The sequence below is a fragment of the Mustela nivalis genome (genome assembly GCF_964662115.1).
Source record: "Mustela nivalis genome assembly, chromosome: 14".
NCBI classification, from domain to species: domain Eukaryota; kingdom Metazoa; phylum Chordata; class Mammalia; order Carnivora; family Mustelidae; genus Mustela; species Mustela nivalis.
The window spans coordinates 6,637,156-6,664,172 of NC_139033.1; the positions used below are offsets into that span (position 1 = coordinate 6,637,156).

The following is a 27,017-nucleotide window of genomic DNA, read 5'->3' on the forward strand; positions in this document are numbered from 1 at the left end:
TCTCTCTGACTTATGCTTAAGAGGTATGGGCAGTAGGTCTGGGGAGATCGAGGTCATTATCAGCAAACCGAAGCCATGAAACATGTCTGGGGTACCCCATGGGGACCAGGTGCCCCTGTCTCAGGGATCCCCAAGACACAGCATGCCAACTCAAGCCTCCTGATTTGCAGAGGTTGGCGGGTTTGTAGCTATGACTTGTCAGCGTGGGAGAAAGCACGTCGCCTTGATTCCCCGGGTGGTGTTCTCTCCGGGGAAAGACTGCAAATTAGCAGTTCGGGAGATGTAAGGAAGTTGGTTGCTTCGTGGTGTTTTGTTGTTGTTTTTTAAAGAGCACAGTTGGGTTATGGGGCGGGTCTTTTGTGTGTGTGGAGGGTGGCGGTATTTTGTTTTGATTTTAAGACATGGAGACTTGAGATTTGTTTTTAAATAAGATTGGAGGGAGATGGGAAACAGAGCTGTAACCCATCAGAGATTTGGTGGGAGTGCGAACGGAAAACACCCAGGAGTTCACAGGCTGGGTGTTGTCTTTTTCCTTCGATATTGTTCATTTAAAAGGTAATACACGTATAATTAAAAACATAATTTAAATGATATTCAAATAGAAAAGTAAGATAGACTGCAAAGTATGTCTCCCTCCTACTTCTGACTTGTAATATTCTTTGTGAATTGCAACCACTAATACCCATTCCTTCCAGAATATTCTCTGCATTTACACATGCAGAATTTACATGTATTTTTGTATCATGGGCTCATTTCATACCTGTGAGTAGAGATCTGCCTCATTCTTTTTAAAGAAATGGGCATTATATAGAGGGTTAGACTTCAAAGGACTTTCAGACAATGGGATGTTGCAGACTCTGTTCTTAGCCCTGGTGACATCCTGCTGTTGCCTCCCTCTTCACATAGTTCTAGGTGGATTTTTCTCCCCTGCCCCATCCCCATCACGCCTGTTCTCAGAGGTCAGCCTCAAACGTGGCAAGATCTTTGCTAACCCTCTGTACCATTTTTCTGTGTTTCTTTAGAAAGAATAATTATCTTCTGCCTGGTGAAGTTACCAGTAGATTCTCAAGGGGGCCTAAGGGAATACAGAGAGGTCAGACTCTAGACCGGCCCAATTTTACGTTCTTTTTTTTTCTAACTAGCCTTTGAAACCCAGTGTGTATTTTGCTCTTACGACAGATCTCAGTGGAACAAGCCACAGTTAAGGAGGGTTAGTGGCCACATGCGGCTAGCAGCTGCCTTACTGGAGAGCACAGCCCTAGACAGCACCCCCCATCCGTCGCTGACCCATGTTGAATGGACCCCTTGCTTCTCCAGGCCTCCGTCTCCTCTCATTTTTGAATGAAAGTTGGTTTGGATGATCTCAAGAGCTCCCCTTCATCCCAATGTCTTCTGACCTTCAGTGCTAAAAATGGAAGGTCATGGACAAGCCCAGACAAGTAGGTCTGATATAGCAGCTTAATCTCACCATCTGTAAAATGGGGACAATCCGGTGTCACCCCGATCAGAGTGAGGATGAAAAATTATGGCAGCCGTTGAGGAAGTGATTTGGGGAGGAAGAGAAATGAGGCACATTGTGGGGTTGGTGTGAGGATTGGGATTCACCCCAGTGAGTGCGCTGAATCCACTCGCTAGACCCAAGGTTGCCGACCGGGTTCACTTCTCTGAACCCTACTCACCTCATCCATGGGTAACGTAACGTGGGGCTAGAGGTCTCTCCATACAGTCTCTGCTTTGATCAAATAAGGCACCCGTGCAGAGGGCTGGGCACCCTGCTTAGCTCATAGGAAACTCTCCAGTACTAGAAACCGCCGCTGTCCCCACTCCCTGGTCGCAGAAACACAGCCCAGAATGGGGAGTAGCTTGCCCAAGGTCACGGTGAGATGGTAGTAGCAGACGCTGCCCTATTTTGGCTCCCTCCTTGTTGCTGGCAACTGTCCCAAAAGTCAGCCGCTAATTTCCTCGCAGCAAGGTAAATGAAATAAATACGCCCAAAACTGCTGAACTACTCGAATGAGGCCCGGGTCCAAGTATTGTTTCCATGGTATGTACGCTGGCGTGCACGCATGTGATTTGTTTAAAATCACTGCTCCAAAGGGCGGAGGCTGGCTTGGCAGGACGTGCCGCCCAGCACCCGGCTCCCCGTGTTCAGGGCCCTGTTCCACGACCAGTGCCAGATCCCGCCAGCTTTCCAGCAAAGGGCCCCTTCGAGATGGCACATGAAACTACCTGTGGCGAAACTGGGATGGTGGAGAAAATTAAAACGACAAGCCAGGAAGCCCAGATCGTTACCTATTATATAACAGTAACAGGAAGCCCTTTCTTCTAGGCATTGGCTGTGCGACATTGCTGCGTACCCCGCACTCGCCGTTTTAATTACTCCTTCTGGTTACCCAGGAAAGGGGTGGCTGCTTAACAAGCCCGTTTTACAGATAAGGAAATAGAAGTTCCAAGAAAATAAAGAACTCATCTGGAAACAGAGAGAGCCAGGAAGGGGCCTTAAAAATCTTCCCCGGGGCATAAGGGTCGCCAGCCACCCCCGTTGACGCAGGAGCCTCCTAGACTCCGGACATTCATAAGCTGGGACAAGTGGGTCTCCCTAGAGCAGCTTAATTTATTCATCTGTAAAATGGGGATATTCAAACTTGACCTTGGTGAGAGTGAGAATAAAATTACTGCAGCAGATGAGGCTGTGTTCTGCGGAGGAACAGGAGGGAGACAGAGTGTTGTGGGATTATTATTAGGATCAAGGTAGATGGGTGAGTAGAGCTCAGAATCTGTTGGCTGAGACACAGAGCTTGTCCCTTCCTCTCTCTCTCTCTCTGCAGACACTGAATATCCCTGCTTCTTCCAAGCCCAGCCTCTTTCCAGTTCCTTCCAACAATCAGGTTGCCTTTCTTAGGTCAAAGTGTGAGAAACAGCACCCCAATTTCCCAAGCACCGGCCAGTAGCCCTCCCTGATTTGAAAACCAGCGAGAAAGAGTTTGAAAAGCTGAACGTGGCTGGGAAGTCTTGTGGGTCATTTTATCCTTTTTCTTTTGTCTTGAGGTAGACCCAGGATCTGTCTTTTCTAGGGTCTGGCCCAAGCCAGCAGTGGGAGGAAAGCTCTTTGGAAACCTTGCCTTCCCAAAAGCTCACCTGCGAGCCCCTTCTTTAATTAAAGAATGGAGTCCACTGCCAAAGTTGGACACTCAAGAGAGAGCTAGAGGTCTCAGGTGTCTCTGCCTCCAGCTAAACAACCAACATCCTGGGTTTGGTACCCAGAAGAAATGGGGCTTGGGAGAGTTAAGGAAGCAAAGGGGTCAGGGAAGGACCGATCCTCCCCTGTGAGGAAAGACACAGGGGTTCTGGATGGTTCTCTCTCTCTCCACAAACCAGAACCCCAGCAGCAAGAAGCTGAAAGACACTCAGCCAGTCGACACACGGGCCACACATGCTCACACACCCAGCGGAGAAATGACACAGCACGAGGGCAATGCATGAATACAGAGAGACACACACACACACACCGCGACACCAGATGGAGAACACAGCCCGGGCTGGGCCTGGGTATTCATTATTCCCTCACCCACACAGAGGGGCTGGCAGAGTTACATAACGTGGGCTGCAAAAGGGGGAGGCTAGCTTACTAACCGCCCCACCCTAAGGGGATACAGGAAGGGGCACCTCTTTCTTGGGGGGGGCGGGTGTCTGCACCCATCTCCCGCTCACAGAGGCAGCGGGGAGCTTGTCGGCTGCCTCAGCCCCTGGATGACCCCGGGAGTTCGCTAAAAGGGAAACGAGGAGTGAGCGTCACTTTGTTGGTGGTGACAGCTGGGGGCTCCCTCCTTGCGCTGAGCATGGCGAGGATGTCAGCCGGGAAGGCTGCTTGGGATAGAACTGGAAACTGGGCTTGAACTGGGGGGGGCTAGAGCAAGGTGGAGGGGTTCTCTGCTATCTCCCACCCGCCCCCACCCCCGCAACACACAGATCACCCACTCCAGGTCAGACACCCGGGACACACTAACGTAACTGCCCGCTGTGCTCATGCCGCAGGGGCACACATCTCACCTGGGCCACAGTGTCCCCAGCTGGACTCCCTGTCACCCCTCACTACCCCAGCCATACCCCATTTCTCCAAACCTGGGGGAGCCAGAGGGAGTTAAGAAAGTAACCAGAATATGAACTTTTCTCAACTGGAGTGTAAGTTTAAAAAGCTCGGGCTCAAGAGTGGGGCAGACCTGAGTTCAAAGCCTCTCTTTGCTGTCATTTCCACGTGACTTTGGACAACTAACGCCCTTCCCAGGCCCATTGAAGGGTTACCATGAGGATCAAAGGCCAATGTATTTATATACACGCACATACATACATTAAGAGCATACCTGTTTAATAAGTCTCCACTATGCTTAATCTTTTGGGATTTTTCTTCATTCAACAAGTACTCATGGAGCACCTACTGTGTGCTCACAATAACCCTGAGGGTACACCGTCCCCTCTCCTTAGTGTTCCCCCATTAGGGTTGCAGGCAGTCTGTGGAGTACAGATGTCCTCTAAAGTTTTGTGTGGACCCATGTCTTTGGTGTTTAATATACCCCGTTGCCTTTATAATGGTCTGTCATGTGTCCTCTGGAGTCGGGAACAAGTTGATAGTTACCAAGAAGGTCAGAAAGGGTGGTTGACACTGTTGGCGGATTCCCCTTCCAGTGGGCTTGTCTTGGGGACTTGGGGAGTGGGTGGGGCAGAGAGCCCAAGTATCTGTCCTGGCTGAGCTCCTGACAGGCGAGTGGAAATGCGGGTAAGACCCAGAGAGCCAAAGGCCACGAGACAAGTTGGAACGGTGACTCCTCATATTGGGAGAGATAAGAGATGAGATCGTGATTTCTGCCTTTTGGTTTCTAGGCTATCAGGTTTCCCCAGGGAGACTGTTGGTCTCAGGGGGCTCTGATCATGGGAGAGGAAACCAGGCAATTTGCAGCTAACAGGGAAGGGCCCGCATCCCCTCAAGGAGGAAGGATTCCGTTTCGAGGTTGGCTTCCAAACCCTAGTGTTTTGTGGTTGGACTTCTCCGTTGGCTGCATTTTTCCATCTCGCTTTTGAAGATGGCGCTGGGCGCCCCACATCGATCTCTGTCCGGTCGCTTCACCCCTCCTCTGTTCCTTCTCTCCAGCACAGGTCTGACGGGCCGGCAATGCCCAGGGAATAGTGCCCAGGAGTTTGCGTCACCTCGAGACACATCTAGACGCCTCCACCAGACACTTCTCCTCCCCAGTCGGCCTGACCCGTGGCTTCGGGACACGCCCCCCGGCTTCTCCTGACGTCTGCCCGATCGACCATCACTTCCTAGAGAACAAGGAGGAAGGCAGACGCATGAAATCATGCCACCGAGGGCCGGATGGGAGTGAGAGGGTGACGCCGAGTTGACGTCAGAGACGGAGAGGACGAACCCAAGAGTAGCTCCTTCTTGAGCCTCCCCGAGCCACCAGCCCCCGGCTCTTCCTCTTGGCACAGCGTAAAGCCTGGATCCTCCTGGTGAACTCGACTTGGCTTGACCTATTTTAAGTCTTCGGACCCCCGGACACTAGACGCCATGGAGAGTCAGGTGTTCAGTGTTCAGCAGATCCAACCCAACGTCATTTCCGTCCGCCTCTTCAAGCGCAAGGTGGGGGGCCTGGGCTTCCTGGTGAAGGAGCGGGTGAGCAAGCCACCCGTGATCATCTCCGACCTGATCCGAGGGGGTGCCGCGGAGCAGAGCGGCCTCATCCAGGCCGGCGACATCATCCTCGCCGTCAACGGCCAGCCCCTGGTGGACCTGAGCTATGACAGTGCCCTGGAGGTGCTCAGGGGCATCGCCTCTGAGACCCACGTGGTCCTCATTCTGAGGGGCCCTGAGGGCTTCACCACTCACCTGGAGACCACCTTCACCGGGGACGGGACCCCCAAGACCATCCGGGTGACGCGGCCCCTGGGTCTGCCCACCACAGCTGTCGATCTCTCTCACCAGTCATCAGCCAGCAAGGAGCACATGCCGGCCATGGACGGGACCACGGGGCCTGGCAACGGCCCCCAGCATACCCAGGACAGCAGGCAGGAAGCAGGCTCACTCTCGAACACCAACAGCCTGGCCCCCAGACCCCCAGGCCAGGACCCCACCAAGAAAAGCACCGGGGGCGCCCCCCAAGACAGCCAGAACAGTGAATTGCTCAAAGAGATAGAGCCTGTGCTGAGCCTTCTCACCAGTGGGAGCAAAGGGATCAACGGAGGCGGACCCTCCAAGGCGGAGACAAAAGACGCGGAAGTCCAGGTGGACAGGTAAGTGCCGCAGGTGTGTGCGCACGGGCGTGTGTGCGCACGGGTGTGTGTGCATGTGTGTCCTGTATGGAAGCGTGTCCTGCTACTCGGTGTCGGACCCGGGAGCCAACCTGAGCTGTTGCAGATGCTCACCCAGGCACATCCGCTCGGCCCCTCTTGCCTCTTTCCGTTAAAACGGCACTCGTGAGAGCAAAATGGGTATAACTTCAGGCCTGTATCTCTTGCCGTGAGACCCAGAGCTAGGAGTCATGGTTGCTGATGCCGTGTCTTCCAGCAACCCCTCGAGGTGGGTATTTTTGCAATCTGCAATTCATGGGGCAGAAGACTGAGGCTCGGAGGGAAGGGGCCTCTCCCGGGTCATCCAGAGAGCGAGAGGCACGTGTCCGTGGCAGTCTTGGCACAGGGTGAAGGCCAAGGTCCCGGGAATTGGGAGGGGATGAGCTGAGGCCTGGGTAACCCTCAGCCTAACCCAGCTGTCTCCTTGTGACAGCCGCTGGGAACAAGCGAGGAATCAAAGCAGAGAACTGGCCCCAGTTCCCCCAAAACTGGGCTTACTTAGGTTGTGCAGGAGCTAAGGCTAGAACGTGAAGACTCAGGTCCCGGTCCCCCTGATTCTGGAGAGGAAGAGAACAGGCAATGCCTACCTGGCAAATTCAGGGGAACCGGGACCTGGGTGATTCTAGCACCTTCTTTGGGGAGGAATTGGCAGGTGGGCCAGGGGTCAGAGAATAGTGGGTCCAGAGATATGAGAGAAAGGGAAATTTCTCTCTGCCCCCTTCTGCTGCCATCTTAGATTAGCATTAACTCTACAGCCCCCACTACAGGGGAGGCTGAGGTGTGGGGCCACCCAGAAACCCAGGCCAAGATTTCCCAACCCTCTGTCCAAGGATCCCTGAGTATCTGGAGAGCATGAAGAGGTCCCCAAGTTGTCCCTCAGGGACGTGGATTAAAGAACTCTCCAGACCCATGCACCAATTCATTTACCAGTTGTTCACTGAAGGTCTACTGTGGCCAGACACTGCTCTGGGCACCAGGGGTAAAGCAATGAATGGGACAGACAAACCCTCTGACCTTGTGAGTGAATGAAATAGACAAGCCCCTTGATCTTGGGGAGCTTATAGTGTTGTGGGAAAAATGAAGAGTAAATGAGATCAAGATGTTAAAATATGTAGGCCGTCAGTGATATGTGCTAAGGAGGTATACGGAACAAGGAAGGGGTCGGGAAGTGTTGGGGAGAATGAGTTTTAGAGAGTGAGGATAGGCAGGTCTCCAGGAAGGTGACATTGGAAGACCCAGTAGAAGGGGAAGAAAGGCTCTTTGAAGCTTTATGGAGAAGGGCCATTCCATGCAGAGGGAGCAGCAGGTGCCAAGGTCCTGAGGTAGGAGTGTGCCTTACATGGTACAGGATTTGCACAGGATCTAGTCTTCCTTCCTGATGGGTCAGCCCCCAAACTGCCTTTTGGTAGGGGCTCAGTCTGTGGGACCCCATCTCAGACCACCATTGCTTCCTGGAACTTTTGAAACTTTTCCCACCTGGGCAAAAACCAAACCAATTCCAGCAAGACACCAAGAAGGAAGACGAGCCTGTATCAGAAGCCACCAGGCATCCCCTGCTGCCCTTTGAGCTCCTGTCCTCCGTCCTGCTCTCTTCTGTCTTCTGCGCATTCCTGGGGCAGCTTGGAGTCTCCCTCATACCTTTGGTCCCATCTCTACAGGAGACAGTGTCTTGGCCCCAGTACACGGCTCATGGTGTGACCCTCTTGGTGGGGCAAGTGTCAGGGAGCCCCTATCATCCTGACCTTCCTTTCCAGAGCTGGAGGCCGGGATTTGTCCTTGGAGCTGTCCTGGTTTGCAGAGATCTGGGGCCTGGTTCACCCACGACTAAGCACGAGACCCCCACCCCAGGCAAGAACCCAGTCTTCAGGGTCGCTGCCGCCTCCCAGGGTTCCCTTCAGCGGCTCACACGGGAAAGACAACATAGTCTTGAGATAACTTCTGGGAAGCCAGCAGCCGCCAAGTCTCATTCAATGGATCTAAATCCTAAAGCAGTTGGAGAATCCAGGTTCAGTCATTGGCCTGGTTTTTCTGGGACACCACCCGAAGTGCCTCCCCTCAAAGTTTCCTGGGTAGACCCTCTTCCTCAACACCCCTTCTCCCAGGAGGAGCAGCAGGAAGCTGAGTAAGAGTGTTACATCGGGTGTTCTATCTGGGGCCGTATCTAGCGTTCCGTACACTTGGTTCTGAGTCTTGGCTGGGCGCAGGGCGGGCGTGGGGTTAGGAGCGTCAGAATTCGCTGGGGCTTTATTTCAGTCCCATCCCAGACCCAGAAGCCTGAATCTCCCTGTGTGACGTGGAGAAGTCCCCGGCAGGTCCCTCCCCATCCCAGAAGCCAGTATGACCCTCTCCCAGCTGACAGGGCAGGACACACAAGCCCGGCCCGGCGCGGGACACTAGGATTGGCGGAGGTCATGAAATACAAAGGACTTGAACTGCAGCCCTCTCATAGGCCAGGCCTGAGGGGGGGCCTCTCCAAACCCCAACTCCGAAAAGCAGGCTTTGTTTCCCCGAGGGTGGAGGGAGGACACGCCGGTCTGATGTGGGGTCTCCTCCAGCGGCCCTAGTTTCCCAAACTGGGGGGCTGCCCCGAGCTCTTGACCTGCCCTCGTCCATCACAGCCTTCATTCCAGTGACCAAAAGGAGCAGCAAACACTGCTTTGGAGGAGGCATCGTTTGGAAGAAAGTGGCCCGGGGCAAATCCAGGGCTCCACGAACCCAGCCTGAGGGAAGCAGTTAGCAGTTTGAAGGAGGAGTATTGTCTGATGCTAGCACCTGGTTTCCCTGGCTTGATGACCCACACCTGTGCTGGACTCAGAACTTTCCCTCACCTTCCGCCACTTTAACGAGTATTTTTAAATGCCTCCTTTACTAGCCAGGAACAAATTCATGGATCATATAACCTACTCACACTTTACATTTTTTAATAGATATAATGCCCTAACGATAAAAGAAAGGACACCAAGCATAAAAGCAATTTATTGTAGGGGTGCCTGGGTGGCACAGTTGGTTGGGTGTCCGACTCTTGGTTTCAGCTTAGGTCATGATCTCAGGGTCGTGGGATCAGGCCCTGTATCAGGCTCCCTGGTTAGCGGAAAGTCTGCTTGGGTGTCTCTCTCCCTTTCCCTCTGCCTCAACCCCCTGTGTGCGTGCTCTCTCCCTCTGTGTGTCTCAAATTTAAAAATCTTTAAAAGAAAAAAAGTAACTTATAGTAATAGAAGCTATAATGTAATAGATCAGTACTTGGATATTTGCCCCTACACGTAGAATTAGCCCGCACATGACAGTGTCAAATGTGGATTTGACACAAGTGTGTCATTTTGGCAACTCAGACACCACCGGTAGGGTCGTCTTAGTGATGTGGTATGGGATTTTCCAAAGTGGTGACTGGACTCCCGATAAAACGGTGTCCTGTCTTTATTTGACCCAGTGGTGGCCTGCAAGGAAAATTCACGATATTTTAAAGCCGTGTTTATATGTCCGACCCAATTGGAATCTTGGCTCAGGAATCAAAGCTTAGCTTGCTTCGGATCTGGGTGAATGTCCAAAAGGTGCATGGCAGCCAGGCCCCGTCTTCCCTGTGTGGGTTTGTCCCTGGCACTGAAAGATGTCCCCCCACCTCCGAGGCCACCTCCTTCCCACTGTGATGGCAGGAGCCCTCGAGATCGTTGGAACAACCCAAACTTCTGGTTGTTGCAGATGTGCCCTCAGGAATCACCAGCCTGCCTCCCAGTGGCTGAGCTAAATGCCGTGCTGAGTGTCAGCGTCCCGAGTCAGGAAACGGAAGCCCAGGAACAGAACGGTCTTCAGGGTCACTCTTGGGCCTGGCAGGCCTGGGAGCATCCGAGCCCCTTGGAGCACGCGGTGGCCTGGAAATGACGCACCCTTCCAGGGGCTTCCCCATCCAGGCTGCTTTGTGGGGTGGGGTCAGAGCTGGCTTCCGGGTGGCCCCCGCCAGGCCTGGAGCCCCTGGCTACGGCAGCAGTCTGTGGCTTCTGCGGGACCAAGCAGAGGCTGGGGCCATCCCTGGTTCTCAGCGGTGCCCTTGACTTTCCTGTTCTCTTGGCTTCATTTCCTTCCTTTCCTCTTTCCTCTTGGACGCGGACCTGTTCTCCTGCTTTATCTAGTTCCTTTCCGTTGCAGGGCATCCCTGGTCCTGTTGCTGGGATGCTGGCCCTTCGCGGGGGGGAGATGCGATGGCTCGTGTAGGTACAGCCTCACCTTGCATCTGGGGGGAGGTGGACCTGGCGGGTGATGGCAGCATGTGGGTGTGTAAGGAAGGGAAATCTGGGGGCTTCTGGGACCTTCTGCCCTTGGGAGCGGTCACTTTAAAATGCTGCGTGTCAGAGGATATCCAGGTTGTTCTGCTGCCCTGAAGGAGGGTTCTAAAGAGGCCAAGGTCCCTGGCCCAGCATCCATCTGGACCAGCCGGTCAGCCTCGCCCTGTGCTGGGATCGCTTCCCCTCCACCTGCAGGGGACTCGGCTCCTTACAGAGTACCTTCCCGACCCCCGTGTCTTCAGGGCTGGGGTGAATTCAGCTCCCTAAGCGGGCTGTGTGGTTGGGGTTCCCTTATCAATGAGAAAACTGAAACTCTGAGAGCTGGAGCAGTTTTGCCCAGGGTCACCTAGCACGGGCCACAGGGTGCCGCCTGGCTTCTACCTGGACGTCTCACTGTGGGCATCTACAGTTAAAGACAAACCAGGCGAGAGAACGTGGCCGGAGGCACAGAAGTCCATTTTGAGCCCAGAGAAAGAGCTTAATGGGGGAGAGGAGGTCACCTGTGACAAGCCTGCGTTTCGTCATCGTGATGCGGGTCAACGTGTACTGAATACTCCAGCTGGGCCTGCCCCCATGTGCAGGTCTTGACATTGATGAGTTCATTTGCTTCTCACAGCACCTGTTTTCCTAATAAGCAAACCAAGGCTCAGAGAGGTGCAGTCCCTTCTGCCGGGTCACACAGCTCACAAGTAGCAAAGCCATGGTCTTGGCTGCTACCAACATAGATAGCACTGTTGGCCACAGTGTACTTGACCGCTGGCCATCAAGCTGCTGAGGATGCTGGAGTACTTTCTCAGTCCGGAAGGGAGAGAGAGATGAGAGAGAGCACCCCTGGAGAACTGATCTCAGACCAACCAACAGCAGCCCTGACTCCAGGGCTGTCTGCAGTAGAGGACCTCCTCTCTGGCTGCACTTGACTCATGGCTTTGAGTCACTCTGTTGGCATGGACTCCGATGACTGCCTTTGCACTGAGTGTCGGTGTGAGCTTTCATTCTCATCCTGACCGTTTGAACACCTGGGGCTTCCCCAGTGGGTCCTTTCCTGGGGAAGGGACTGGAGTCGTAGTTATGGAGTCGTTACTCTTGCTTTACCCTCTCTTCCGTCTGTGTCCCCGCCACTTTGTCATGTGGGCACCCAGCCCCTTGTTCTGGGGAAGAGCTATAGACTAAGCCCACCCAGCCACCTGCTCACCCCAGACAGCCGTAACCAGGGGCCTTCTCACCATCTTTCATTCAACGAATATTTATTGAGCATCTGTTCTGCCCCAGATACTGTCCTTGGAACTGGGGATCCACCGAGGAGCCTCTGTCATTAAGAAGTCATAGACAAGAAGGGAATAATAAACAGGTAGCCTCAGGCAATCGCTTTAGAAATTGCATGAGAGACATGGAATACTACATCAAAAACTAATGATGTACTGTATGGTGACTAACATTAAAAATAATAATAATAACATGGTGATTTGAAGAAACAAGGCTTGGGGTTAGGTTTAAAAAAAAAAAAAAAAAAAACTAGATCAGAGAGTCGGAGAAAGCCTCCCTAAAAAGGCAACATTTATACTGAGGCCAGAAGGTGTGAACCATGTGAAATCTAGGGAAGGGCATTCCTGGCAAAAGGTACAGCAGGAGCAAAGGCCCTGAGGCAGGAACAAGGTAGGATGTTCAAGGAACAGAAAGAAGGTCTGTGGGACGTGAGCATAGTAAGTAGGAATAAAGAGGTAGGCAGTGACACCACGTGTGGGCTGGGACACTAATTCTGCACGCCATCCCTGCCCCAGCCACTGTCTCAGTTTCCCCTGCCCCTTGCTGCAATAACAAAGATCACAAACGTGGTGGCCTAAAACAACCCGCATTTATTCTCCTACAGCTCCAAAGGTCTTAGGTCTGGAGGCTCTAGAGGTGAATCTGTTTCCTTACCTTCTGCAGCTGTGAGAGCTGCATTCTTTGACTTTCTTGGCTAGTAGCCCCTTCCTGACTCTTCAGAGCCAGCATGCAGCCTCTTGCCTTCAGGGTCACATGGCCTTCCTCTCTTATGGCAGATCTCCCTCGGCTTCCTTCTTCTAAGGACCCGTATGATGGCATTTAGGGCCTACCCAGTTAATCCAAGATAATCCCATTTTCAACATCCTCAACTTCCATCACCCCTGCAAAGACCCCCTTTCCACGTAAGGTAACATATATGGGTTCCAGGGGTTAGGGCTTGATGTCTCTGGGGGCCACTTTTAGCCCACTGCGCTCATCCAACAAGCCCCCTGGAGAAAGCTGTGCCCAGGTCCTAGACTGGCCATTACTATGAGGTCTCACTGGACTGGGTTCCGTGACCTTACTTTGAGTCCCCCCTTTGCCACTCAGCACCTACATATTTTTGAAAAGCCCCTGGACCAATCTGGGCCTCAGTTTCCCCATCTGTAAAAGTAGTATGTGGACCAGATGAGCCCTAAGATTCCTTCCAGGTTCCTCCTTAAGGTCAGTAGCGAGCACGTTCATCATAGGCCGGGCAGCTGACCAGTCCCCCTCCTGTCCAGCCCACCCCGAAGGTACACTGCTCCATGTGACCTCTCCAGAGCATCGCTTTAGGGGGAGGAGCTCAGACATCCCTTTAGGTCACAGGTCACAAACAGGGGATTGAAGGTCCCACCCAGATCGCCTACGAGTTTTATTGGGAGGCCTACGGAGTTTTCTAAAGAATGATTTTGTGGCAAAATAGAGAAAGCAAGAGGTTTCACAATGAAACTGATTTCCAGCCTCTCAAAAATAAAGAGAATATCAGAAGAGCTATTAGCATCAAGTCTATTCGTGGGGAGACAGCCAGCCTGGGGAGCTGGGCAGGGCCTAGCGCGGGCTCTCCAGCTCCCCAGGAACCCGAGTCCGCCAATCGGCTCAGCGTGGACGCTGTAAACACTGGAGTTTGAGGATCCTGTCCAGTTTTTGTGATGTGAAGAATTACAGTCCTGATTGTTGCTGAGCCCAGAGGCCCTCACCTCGCTTCTCAGCTAGAGCACTGCGGTAAAATCCTAGCTCTCAGGAGCCTCGTCTCCCCTTTCATCATCTTCCCCTACTCCAGCACGATGAGATCTAGAACAGAGCTTTGCAGAGACCTCAGACTCATTTTTCCATGGCCCCCAAGTCTTCCTGCTCTCACTTAACTCCCAATATCCCAGACCGGGTGGAGCGTGGATGGTGAGAAGGGGGTCAGAGCGTAGTGCGATGTCTGAGGAGAAACGCAGCAGGCCTCCTGCCAGGACCAGCTGCTCCTCAGCAGCCTTCTCGCCTGGTCAGGGCAGAGCAAGCAGCCCCTACCTCCAGACTGTGCCCGACACAGAGGCCTGGCCCACCTGCTCCCCATCCTGGGTATTCGGGATTAGTTAGGGGTCAGCCCTGGGGTGACTCGCACCTGTGCAAACTTCCTGTGGCATTGACCCAGGACCCCCACACGCCCTGCCTGAGAGCCCAAGGCCTGGCCCCCAGGAAGCCTCAGTGGGAAGGAGCTGGCAAAAGTTTTGGAAAGGTCTAGAGATGCCAGACTGACTGTGTTAGCTTGGGGTTGACTGTCCAGCTAGCGAAATGGAAGAAAAGAGGCTTTAGTTTGGTCCTTGCCAGAAAGCACAGAAAATGCTTGCCGAGTGGAAGGTAAAGCACCGTGCCTGGTCTTATGAGGAGAAAGAAGAGAAGGAGCTTGGAGGATGCTGACATTTCTAACCAGGAAGGAACCTTGCTGTTCCCTGCTAGAGTCAGGCCCGTAGCACTCCCAGGAAGATGGGTCTTCAAGGAAGTCCGTGGACCACATGGGGTGCTTTGGACAATGCAGATTCCAGGCTTCCCATCTAGACCCACTACCTCAGACTGTCCAGGGGGCAAGTTCAGAGAGATTTTAACAGGCCCCTCGGTTGATTCTGATGCCTCCTAAGTGTGAGAACTGCCTAATGTGACCACATGATGGCCGTGGGGATCCTGGTCTACCCTGGAAAGCAAGCCCACTGGAGGATGGCCTACACAGGGGACCATGGATGGCTGAGAAGGAGTAGAAGCCACATACGGAAGGCAGGTTCTTCAGTCCCATCTGGGAACAAGGGGCAACTAGTGAATAAATCCTCGTAGACGTAGAGATGGCCATAGAGCAGGGATTGGAGGGACTGTGGGGGAAGCATGAGGTTGGGTTCCCAGCCACAGCTAAGCCAGTGCTTCTCACCAAGGGGTACATTTTGCTTCCTCCCCAAAGGAACATTGGGCAATGTCTGGAGACATTTTGGATTGTCACATCGGGCAGGGACTGTGGAGGGAAGAAGGTAGTTCTTGGCATCTAATGGGCAGAGATCAGGACAGCTTCCCACAACAAAGATAGGTCCAGCTCCCAAGATACCAGTAGTTCCAGGTTGAGAAACCCTGATCTAAACCAAAAGCACTCCAGGGAGCTGGGCAGGACCAACATTCATAAGTACTGGCAAAGGAGAGTCATCCTCCAGGCTTCTAAGAAGTCAAGACAGACCCTATCCCATCCATCTATGGGCTCCCAGTTTATTTATTGAAAGAAGAAATGATACATGAAAGTGACCAGGCTATCATTCAACAGATAAATACGTTCAACACCTCTACCCCATTGGAGGAAAAGCTCAAATCTGAATTTGAGGTTCTTCACCAGTATGCGGCTCAACCAAACGTCTCCCCCACCACCACTGTTCTCAGTGATTCTCAGCTAGGGGAACAGCAAGAAGGAAACATCTGACTTTCAGGCTTTCTCCACTGCTTATCGGTAGTGTGACCTTTGATGAGTTACCTAATCTCTCTGAGCTTAAGTTACCTTCGTTGTCAATGAAGACACCCATGTTTAATTAGTTCTGACTATGTGTTGGGCATTTTACGCTCATGACCTTGTTTAACCCACAGGAGAGGAGGGGTGTGAAGTGGGTGTTGAAGGTTGAGTAGGAGCTGGTTCCTGGCAGAGGGAGGATGAAAAGGCATTCCAGGGAGGTCTAAAGGTAAGAGCAGACAACAGGGTACTCTTTGGGAGGAAAAGAGAGTGGAGATCAGGACTGAGAATGATGGGAGGTAGGCGTCTGGAAGGGAAGCAGAGAATTCCTGAAGTCCTGTGCCTTGGGCACAAGACATAACAGCTCAGAAAGGGTCTGAGTATCCCTACCTGTGCCGTCCAAAAAAAGAACATGCTTTTTTTCTCAGCAAAAGTGATGAATGCCTCCTTTCCCAAGACATTAAGTCCTTGGAACTTAATGTTCCAAGTCCTTGAGGGGCCACTGTCCAGTGCTATAACCGCCAGCCACATTTAGCTACTTAAATTTCATTAAAATTAGATAAAATTTTGGATTCAGTTTCTCACTGACCACGGGCACATTTCAAATACTCATTGCCACACGTAACCAGTGGCTATAAAATTGGACAATGTAGACGTAGGATGTTCTCATCATCACAGAAAGTTCTACCAGACCATGCTGGCTTAGAGCAACCTTGGCAGATTTATACAGAACCAGAATTTTCCCTTTATCTGTTTCTGTCTGATCAGCCCATGAACGCAGTAGTAGAAAAAGTAACAGCAGGTGCCACACAGCTAAGGGCTATAAGCTTAACCTCGTTTAACCATTTCTGCAACCCCATGAACTAGGTATTATTAACCTGCTTTAGAGATGAATCAATGGAGATTCAGACAGCATAAATATCCAAAGTTGCACAACTTATAACCAGCAGAGCCAAGAGTTGAACCCAATGCCACCCAATTGATAGCCCACCCTCTTAACCAGTAGCTTCCTGGTTCCCGTAGGAACCCATGAAGCGGCTAGATCCCAGGGTGAGCAGATTTGCTGCAATTAACTAGATTTTCCCTCAGACCTGGTATCACTGTCAGACTAGGAGCTGGGAATCTATGAAAATCTACTTCTGATTTTGCTCTTGGGTGAATGGAAACAAAATAGCTCAACCTGGGTGTTCCCCTTGGTCCCATATTAAAAATATTCCTCCCCAGCTCATCACACGGGACTCTTAAATAGGTTTGTGTTGACAAAACACTTCAAATGCATTATTTAAACAGAGGTGTTAAAGGCTCTTAAAAAAGGAGCGAGGAGGGTGAGGATAAAAGCAGGTCTCCCTGAAGATTCAAGACAGACAAGCCATGTGAGCCATTTCGGAGTTGCCTAGGTAATTGTTCCCTGTAATGTTTGCAGACTGGCCTCATTCAGCAAGAGAGGTTGGATTCCTTGCTCTTTAGCCTCTGGCTTGGAGTAACTCCTTTCTCCTGTCTCTGCTTAAAAACAGAAGGATCTGGGGCGAGCATCAATCAGACCTAGTTTCAAATCTCAGCCCTTCTCTGTGCTTACTGTGGGAGCCTGGGAAACATACATAACCTCTCTGGGCTCAGTTTTTGCCTCTGCAAAACAGTCTGTTGAGAGTAAATGAAGTCACTTCTCCACCAGCACCTGGTATGTTACAGACCCTCAAACAGTATCGGCCTTTCATCTCTGCTGAAGCCCCATTTATAGTCACATGATATCATAAGATTGGGCGTTTCACAGCTGAGCGGGAGCTGAGTGACATTTTGAGCAGCCATCTCAACAGAAAATTCCTCTGTTTATCACCATGTAGGTAAACCACTGGCTTGTGAAATGTCTGTAATCAAGAACCACTCCCAGTGTGTTTGGTGACATTTTCAAGAGGGTAAAACAGAATGTTCCCTCTGACAATTGCAGTCCTCTCCATGTAGAAGAGTGGAAGTGGCTCTGACGCAGGCCACCAGCGCTTTGTGAAACACAGTGAGGAGGAGGTGTGACTGGCCCCGAGTGAACAGCTAGAGGGGCCACTCGGGCCCTGCCCTCAGAGCTCGAGCCCTGAATGACCATCAGCGCAGACTGGGGGTTGGGGAAAATGATGGGACCGGGATTATAAATCCCTAAAGCTGGGAAGGTAGAACGGAGGGCTAGGTAAGGGTCAGCCTTGATACCTGGGACCAAAATCAAGAGGGGCTCCAGAGAAGCCACGGTGCCCGAAGCTGGGGAGCAGACAGATGTTATAGTCAGAGTGAAAGTGGAAGGGAGGGTTAAAAAGAGGCCCGTTGTCAGGAAGCAGGAGGACAGAGCTCAGAGGGAAGAAGGACAGAGGTGAGGCAGAGCTGCTCAGAAGGTCTGGATTGTGATATGAAGTCAGTTCCATCTCAGCCGTGACTTATCTCCATCTTTAGAGGATGACCAGGCTGCGGAATGTAGCTGAGATTGTCTCCTCCCGAATCTGAGTTCAAGAGCAGAGAGCCAGGAAAGCTTTGCAGTTAAGAAGTCAGCATTTAGAGAACAAGTCTGGGTTTGAATCCCAGCTCCTGCACATAGCTGTGTAATTGGGGCTAATGATTTAACCTCTCTGGGCCTCCATCTCCTTATCCAATGACGATTATGAGGATTATGAGTATAGTAATGAAGGTGCTAATGATGGTGACAATAGAGGAGGATGGTGATGCTGGTAGGGATGGTGATGATGAGAGTGATTATGGCAATGATGGTTATGTGGATGAGGAGAAGCTGAATGGTGATGATCATCAGAATAATGGTGGTGGTGGTGGTATCAATGGAAGTTTGGGTGGTGGTGGCAATGGTGATGATGGCAATAGTAATGATGGTGATGATGATGATGTGATGGTACTGGGGATGATGATAATGATGATGTGATTCTGTTGATGTGATGGTGGTGTTGGTGGTATTGATGGTGATGATGTGGTGGTGATAGGGATGATGGTGGTGATGGTGGTGATGTTGATGATGACAATAGTAATGATGGTGATCTTGGTGTTGGTGGTGATGGTGATGACAGTGATGGTGATGAGGGTGGTGGTGGCGATGCTGGTGATGGTGATGAGGGTGGTGGGTAATGATGGTGATGTTGACAAGAGTGGTGGTGGTGATGACGGTGATGAGGGTGGTGCTGATGATGTTGATGGTGATGAGGGTGGTGGTGGTGGTGATGATGATGAGGATGGTGGTGGTGATGAGGGTGGTAGTGATAATGGCGATGGTGATGAGGGTAGTGGGTGATGATGGTGATGTTGATGAGAGTGATGGTGGTGATGACGGTGATGGTGATGAGAGTGGTGGTGGTGATGCTGGTGATGGTGATGAGGGTGGTGGTGATGGTGATAAGGGTGATGGTGGTGATGGTGATGAAAGTGGTAGTGATGATGTTGATGAGGGTGGTGGTGGTGATGATGATGTTGACGAGAGTGGTGGTGATGATGAGAGTCGTGGTGGTGGTGGTGGTGGTGGTGATGAGGGTGATAATGATGCTGATGAATGATGATAATGAGGGCCTCCAATTCAGAATGGCTGTGAATACTGGACTGAAAAACTGTGACCCTGAGCATCTTAGTGTCTGTCTTGCTTACAACATCCATAAAACGTCGTTAATATCCATCCCTACCTCATAGAGTTGTCAAAAGGATTAAATTAAAACCCTTGTAAGGTGCTTGACACATAAATGCTTAATAAACACTAGCTATCATTTTTATGGTCTTATTTATTTTGTTGCTCTGTTCCCCTCATTTTCAGAATCATTTCTGTTTCTCTTGGTGCAGCTATCATTAGTCTCATTATTAGTGCTTATTCAGAATTCGGATGACCCATCACCCTGTCCCCCGGGGCTTGTTGTCTTCTCTGTCTGTCCTGCCTCCTACATCTGAAGTTGTCCAGGGTTCTGCCTAGGGATGAGCCTTCTGTGTCCCTGGATCTTTGAAATGGGGAAGTGAGAAGGAGGACCAAGGCCAGGTCATGGCCATCCGGAATTGATGCCCACAAAGTTGGGTATGTACCAGCGCCGACATCAGTGAGCTCACCTCTGTGCTTGGCGAGGGGGCTGCCTGCCTTCCCACATGTTGCTGGTGATTCTGCTGAGCAGCAAGCTGAGCACCCACAGCGTGTTGGCTCCGTGCAGAGTCCTGAGGATGACTGTAGAAATTCTGTACAGATGTAGGTCTTGCAGACCGGGGCCATCAGCCTGTGCCCCCTGAGAGCATGCCTTTCTCACTTCCCCTATGTTGTCTTCCAGAGGTGTGGATGGCAAGTCACACAAACCGCTGCCCCTTGGCGTGGAGAATGACCGAGTCTTCAGTGACCTGTGGGGGAAGGACCATGTGCCCGTCATCCTCAACAACCCTTATTCAGAGAAGGAGCAGGTAAGCGGGTGGTGCCAGCTTGGCTCCCACACTGCACGGCTCCCTAAACCTTCCCCGGCGTGAAAAGGAGGGGAAGGGATGGCAAATATCAAACCATGTTGGGATGGGGAGGAACCACCACACCTGGAGAGCTCAGGGGCTCTGAGGCCAGGAGCATGCCTCCTAGGAGATGGGTTTTGGCTTTGTTTTGCTTTGTTCATGATCTTGCCATTTTTTGAAATTCAATTCTGTTTTCACCAACAGAGGCACTCCCATGCCATTCACATCCCAAATTTAGAAAGTAAAGATACATGGTAAAAAGTTTTCCTCTCTCCCCTAATTCCAGCCACATTCCAGCAATTCCAGCAATATTTATCATTTCTTTCCGCAATACTTTATGCATAGACACACACACACACACACACACACACTGTTTTCATGCAAATGAGAACACATTATACATATTTCTCTGCACCTTGCTTTTCACTTATCAACATATTCTGGTGATTACCCCCAATCTGTAGGGGAGGGAAGGCCTGGCACTTTTTCACAGCTGTATAATATTCCATTGCATGGCTCTGCCGCACCTACTGAGCCAGTCCTCCATAATGGACACTTAGGTCCTTGCTGGTATTCTGCCATGACATTGCCTAAATGCCCCGCATGGCACATGGGCAATCTTTTCAACAGCATAAATTCCTAGACATGGAATTGCTGGCTCAGCGATCATATACATTTGTGATTGGGGCAGAAATGGAGAAATGGCTCACCGTAAGCATTGTCCCAATCCTACCAGCTAAGCAGGAGAGCAGTGGTATCCCCCACAGTGGTATTAGCCTCACCAGTCTAACGTATTATCAAACTTTCGGTCTTTGCCAGTTTGCTGAGGTGTGTTTTGGCAGCTGAGTCGTTGTTTCTGAGCATAGAGAGATTTGGCTAGAGATAGTGCCTCATTCCCACCTGCTTGGGCAGCTTACAGACCAGGCCAGTGCAACCCTATTAAAGCAGACGAATTTGCTACCTATCCTCTGCACTGCAACGATTTATGGGAGGAATGGTGTGTGGGAGGTCACAACAGGGAGATGGCCCAAGTCTCCTTCTTCTCATCCATCCTGGATGGCACGGGGCAGGTGGCCAGGTTCTGTCTTCTGATGTATCTGGATGGATGGCACCTTTCACTACCAGCTCACCTGAGCAATGACCCAAGGCCTCTCTACATAGCCTCCCAAGGGGAGGAGGGAACATTCCAGAGCCTCAGCGGGGATTGCTTTCCCTAGCAGCTGATAGCTAGCCAGGAAGATAAGGATGTCAGGGATTCTGCGGTAGGTCAGAGCTTGCTCCCCCGGCTAGTGACTCACCCTCTTGCAGTGACATCTAGGAATGCTTGGAGGAGGAACACCAATAGAGACATCTGTTATGCTGTCCTCAAAACTCAGGGCCACACCGTGAGCTGTGAGGGCGCTATTTTCCATTCATGATTAATCGAGCAAATGAAGTTAACATTCTTCTTTGTATTTCCTTTCTTAACTGAAAAGAAAGGAGTATTGCCATAATTCAAATCCTTGCAAGACAAAAGAAGAACAGAAAGAGACGGCCTCAGGCTAGACCCAGGCTCTGGACATGATTTGTTAGGTCTGTACTACATTGCCTTAAAGGATAATTTGTATTTGTACTTTGAATTTACTGCCAGTGTTTTAAAATTTTATATAAGTGTTGTATTCACAGCTTCTCTTTAAAAAGGTGGACACACTGACCACCTCGAGCCTATATTCTTATGAGACAATAATCTGCATGGACAGAGCATGGGCTTTCCAGTTTGCCACAATCCCCACCACTCCCTATTGTACCCCTCCCCTTAAGACCATTGTCTGTTGTTTCTTTTTGTAACATTAGTACTATTGATTTTCTTAGGATGAAAGGGAAATATTGTTATATCCATGACTTTATTGTAAGTGGCAGGTAAAAATAAACCAGGAGTTTTGTATGTTTCAGGAAACACGAGAAAGATTTCTTATTTTACAGAAATGAAGAATATTCTTATGTGTTTAACATGCAGCCGAGTGTTTCATCTTGAAATTAGCTAGCCTGCTTGGCTAATTTACCTTACCTACGTACCTATCCCTCCAGATGTCAAAGTTTATAACTGCTGGTTTGCATTAACTCCTGAGACCTGACCTACAGAGACAAAACAGAGGATGCTTTGACCCCGCCAGAAAGACCCTTAAAGTCACTGCTGAATTCTAAGCAATGGCAGGATGATGGCCATTTCCTTTTATGTTGCTTACCTCGGTTTGACAGTGATAGCTTAGAAACCATAACCTTGAACTTCAGGCCTGAGGAGTGGGACTCTCAATATTGGGAATGGGGCAGAAGTGATGAATAAGACCACTGGCCCTCTTTTCAGAGCTTCATGGTGCAATGATCAGTGTCTTAGGTCAGGCAGGCTGCTCTAATTCCAGAATTCCATGAACGGGGTGGCTTACAAAAAACACATTTATTTCTCACAGTTCTAGAGGCTGGGAAGTCCAAGATCAAGGCTACAGCAGTTCAGGGTCTGCTGAGAGCCCACTTCCTGGTTCATGGCAGAGGTCTTCTCTCCCTGTGTCCTCAGAGGGCAGAAGACGCATCTCTCTGGGTCTCTTTTAGAAGGTGATCTAATCCCTTCCCCAAGCCCCCACCCACGAATACCCCCACTTTGGGGATTAGGTTTCAACATATGCATTTGGGAGTCAGAGGGACTTAAATATTTTGGCCATAGCCATCAGGGAGGGGTGCTGAGGACTTGCCTTAGAGCTCCTCAAAAATGGTCGTTCCCTTTGCCTGGAAAAGGAGAGACAGTGCTGGGCAAGGTAGGAACAATCACATCTTCCTAAAGATAAGACAGTTTTAGAATAGGGAGCCTCTAGATTCAGAACATGCAGATCAGCCTTGCCAGGAGGTACATTCTCTCTTTTATCACCGGCAAATCCCTCAGTGTCGTTTTGACCCCAAAACCACCGGCTATCAAGATCACCCTGACTCGGTTGTCTGTGCCTCAGTTTTCCAAATGCATCTCAGAGATACAGCTGGCAGAGGGTAGAGAGCTAAGTGGCTGGGTATATGTGAGTCCCAGCCCCAGCGCTATGGAAGCAGCCTTGTTACTTCCTGCTAGACATCTCCATAGCCACAGTGCTGGGAAATGTTTCCCAGGCCGAGCAAATTAATAGAAAACGTAATGTTTTTCTTTCCACTCTTAAAGACCGGCGTATATGCCTCGCTTCTTCTCTACCTGCTCAAAGCCACTTTACCTGGAGCTCCCCAGACCGGCTTCCTTCCTCCCAGTTGTAACCCACATTCTTTGCTTTTTTAGGCATCTGCGGGGGGGGGGGGGGGGCGGTTAGCATTGTTAATAACACAAAGAGAGACCCAGCCACTACCTGCCTTCCTGAGTCAGGAAGAGACAGGAGACAAGAAAACAGCTGGTCTGCATTTCCCCCAAGGACGGGGCCAAAGGGGACAGAGTCCAGGGGAAGCAGAGTGGATACAGGCTAGACAAGAGAAAGAACTTCCTGATTCAGAAGACTGTTAGCTCCCTGAAGGAATAGTGAGGCCTTCCCCTTCCTTCCTGATTCTCTCCTCTATCCGGAGTCAAGGAAAATCAGCCACAGAAGCACCTTCTCTTCAGTCGGTCTCTGGAGGCTGAGATGTTCATCTCTATCTAGTGGTGATTTTTCTTGCTAACGGTTTCTGCAGTCGGTACAGCCAGTGAGACTCCAGTCCCTCGTCACCAGAACACAGCGTGTGAGTGACTGTACTGCCCGTCTTCTCCTTTTCTTTTTCTTTTCTTTTTTTTCCTTTATTTTAAGATGGATAGCAGGAACAGGAGCAGGGAGCCTGACATGGGACCCGATTCCAGGACCCTAGGATCAAATGACCTGAGCCGAAGGCAGATGCTTAACTGACCCATGTAACGCTCGTCTTTAACATCCCTTTGCAAACCCTCTCTGGCCTGGGCTGGTAGATAGAATAAATCAGCTCCCTCATTACCAAACCTTTACCTGACCCCTGCCACATGCGTAGCCCTGGGGTAGAAACAAAGATGACCAAACCTCTCCCTCCCTCCCATAAGACCTTCACGGATGAATGTGGGGAGACAGACACCAGTACAGTGCTATTAATCCTAAAATACAAAGGGACACAAAACACTGTGGGAACATAAATACCTCAGCAGGCATCAGGAAGTGTTTAGCTGAAGAGGTAACATTTGAACTGGGTTTGGAAGGTCATAATAGGAATTTGCCAAGTAGAAAGTAGGAAAAGGTATTATAGTAAAAGGAACCACTGTGGCAGATACAGGATACACTGCTTTTTTTTTTTTTTTTTTTTTCTTGCTAAGGATCATTGTTGGACCTCTGAGGTCATCTTTAGTGCTGATACCACCTGGGACACATACGGACTTTTGACACCATTCTTAAGGCTCTTGACATAAGAATCCCCTTAAGTGAAAATGCTGCCCTATGTAAATGACTTGAGAAACTGCCCTTGGTCCATTCTCCCTGCAAAACCTCAGCATTTGAATCAAGCCTTTCTCTGCTTCCCTTCTTTTCTTTCTTTCTTTCTTTTTTTTTTTTTTAAGATTTATTTATTGAGGGGCGCCTGGGTGGCTCAGTCGGTTAAACATCTGCCTTCGGCTCAGGCCATGATCCCCGTGTCCTGGGATCGAGTGAGTTGGGCTCCCTGCTCAGTGGGGAATCTGCTTCTCCCTCTCCCTCGAACCCCTCTTCCCCTCATACCTTGTGCTCTCTCTCTCTCTCTCTCAAATAAATAAATAAAATATTTTTTTTTTAAGATTTTTTATTTATTTATTTGACAGACAGAGATCACAAGTAGGCAGAGGCAGGCAGAGAGAGAAGAGGAAGCAGGCTCCCTGCTGAGCAGAGAGCCCGATGCGGGGCTCCATCCCAGGACCCTGGGATCATGACCTGAGCTGAAGGCAGAGGCTTTAGCCCACTGAGCCACCCAGGTGCCCCAATAAATAAAATCTTTTTTTAAAACGATTTTACTTATTTGAAAGGAAGGGGCAGATGGGGAAAGAGAAAATCTTCAGCCGACTTCATGTCCAAGCAGAGGCCGATGCGGGGCTCGATCTCACGACCCCGCGATCATGACCTGAGTCAAAATCAAGAGTTGGGTCCTTAACTGACTGAGCCACTCAGGTGCCCCTGTGCTTCCCTTCTTATTAGGCAATTCTTTCCTTACCTGCCAGATTTGCTTTCCGAAGGGGGAAAGGGTGAATTGTGTCCTGCTTCAGGGCCGAATGTCTATTTTTTAATTACTTATTAAGCATCAGTCTGCTCCGTGGATGTGAGGAAGGATTTTGGGTCTGGGGGAGGTGGGATTTCCAATACGCCTCCCCTGTCTTATTCAACTCTCTGCCCTTCTCTCCAGCCTCTTGCTGACACTGGCAATCAGGTAGTCAGATAGATGACTGTTACATCAAAATCCCCCTGCCCACCACCTCATCTGGAGCCTGGCATTTCCTCACCCCTGGGGACACGGGGCTTGCTAGCTGCTTTCAAAATGTCAAAATCTGTTGAGAAGCTTTTCTGTACTATGAAGTGTTAGCATTATCCCAGTGCCTAGAAAGCCCCAAATTAGGAGGCAAGGGGAGGGGGAGTCCTCGTGGGTCCCCAGCAATCAGAGGATCAGAGGGGGGACAGGTCGCCTCTCCGCCCAGGCACGCACCCTAGCTGTCCAGCGGGTGCTGGCTTTGCTGAAAGCCGAAAGCAGGCAGCCAGCCCCAGCTGGGCTGCTGCATCTCAGTGAAGGCAAACAGGCGACACTCCCTGCCTCTCAGCGACAACCCAGCCAGCTGCCGGGAAACATGCACGTTAATGACAGCAGGGTAAAAATAACAAGAACGTGGATCCCCGTGCCCCGTTGTAGGGTGTGGCCATTCGGACTCTTGGACTCCCCAGCCCCAGCTCTGGGGACCTCTCCGTTTGGGTCTCCTCCTCCCGGTGACCTTGGCCAGACTACAAAACAGCATCTGCACGGAGGCCCCATTTCCTAACAGGCTCGTCCAGTTCTGGGGAGGTGAGGTGTGAGGTGACCACGTCTGTGAGAATAGCAGCTGATAATGTGTGTTGAGCCCCGTCGGGCATGGTGCTGAGCACCTCAGGTCCCCAGTCTCACGGAGCCCCCCCACTCCAACCCAATGAAGTACTGTCGCCCCCATTTTACAGATGACTGAACTGAGGCACAGAGGGTTCACTTGAGGAAGGTCACGTGACTAGTGAGGGGCCGAGCCCCACAGCCCGCTCTTAATGCTTAAGAGCTCAGCACAGAATGAGGGCTCCAAAATGTGCATTATCATCATTATTATTATTGCCATTGTATCCTTTGGCTGACTACGGTCAGGTTCGTTTAGGTACAGTTTTACTGCTCTTTGTTGCATGGCTAACGTGAGACCGATAGCGCGGGAAGCACATCTCTGTGCCTGGAAAGGGAATGTGAGTAGCCACCAAGTCTCTGTGACAGAGCTGCCCCCTCTCCCTTTGTGACTCCATCGTCATCCTTGTTGATCATGATCAAGGCAGCGTGCGTCTTTCTGCTGCAGGGCTGGGGGTCAGTCTCTAGGAGTCCACAGGGGCCGGCAGCCAGGGTCTACAGTAGAAAGCCCAGACCTGGAGGACCTGAACCCCACGGCCTGCTCTGTTGCCTGTTAGCTGTTAATTTGAAGATAGTCATTTCACCTCTCAGAGCCTCTGTCTTCCCCTCCCAAAGATGGGTCACCACGAGGAGGAGGAGATGTCCAGCAGCATAGCCCTGCTCAGCCACCAAATAGCTATTTGCTAAACATTGCTCATGATGGAAGTTGAGAAGTTCACCATCTGGGTTGCCTTGACTTCCAGAAACTTCCAGAAACTTCCACTTCTGAGATGAGCTACAGACATCACACACACTCAGCAGTTATCACACGGTCATAGGTTGCCCTCAAACTGGAGACCAAGAAAAAGCCTCAACAAAGATACTTTCTGGGAACAGATGTGGAACGGAGTCTCCCTCAGCCCCCAGTGACAGCAGAATCCAAACCTTGCTGCTATTTTGCTTCCCTCTACCCACGCCATCACCAGCTGGTGACCCTCGGGCTTCTTCTCAGTCGATTAGCCATGAGCCCTCCAGGTCCTGCTACCCCAGGTAGGCAGAGCCAGGGCGGAGCCAGGAAGCGGGGCCTGAATTGATGGGGGTTTGGGTTCAGCCCTGCAGGAATTTCCACATAT

The 27,017-nt window shown here is 50.9% G+C and overlaps 1 protein-coding gene across 9 annotated transcripts in view; it reads left to right on the forward strand.

Moving 5' to 3' along the window:
- The window catches only part of NOS1 (nitric oxide synthase 1), a gene marked incomplete at its 3' end in the record, with an annotated part of 106,806 nt that overhangs the window by 19,206 nt on the left and 60,583 nt on the right, over nt 1–27,017 (forward strand). For 7 of the 9 annotated variants that reach the window (XM_082699760.1, XM_082699761.1, XM_082699759.1 and 4 more), the window contains exons 2-3: nt 5,147–6,288; nt 19,650–19,776. In XM_082699760.1, coding sequence (XP_082555886.1) covers nt 5,567–6,288; nt 19,650–19,776 — 849 coding nt within the window. In that variant the 5' untranslated portion in view covers nt 5,147–5,566. The remainder of the gene's footprint in view (nt 1–5,146; nt 6,289–19,649; nt 19,777–27,017) is intronic. The other 2 variants (XM_082699764.1, XM_082699763.1) reach the window with 1 other exon arrangement.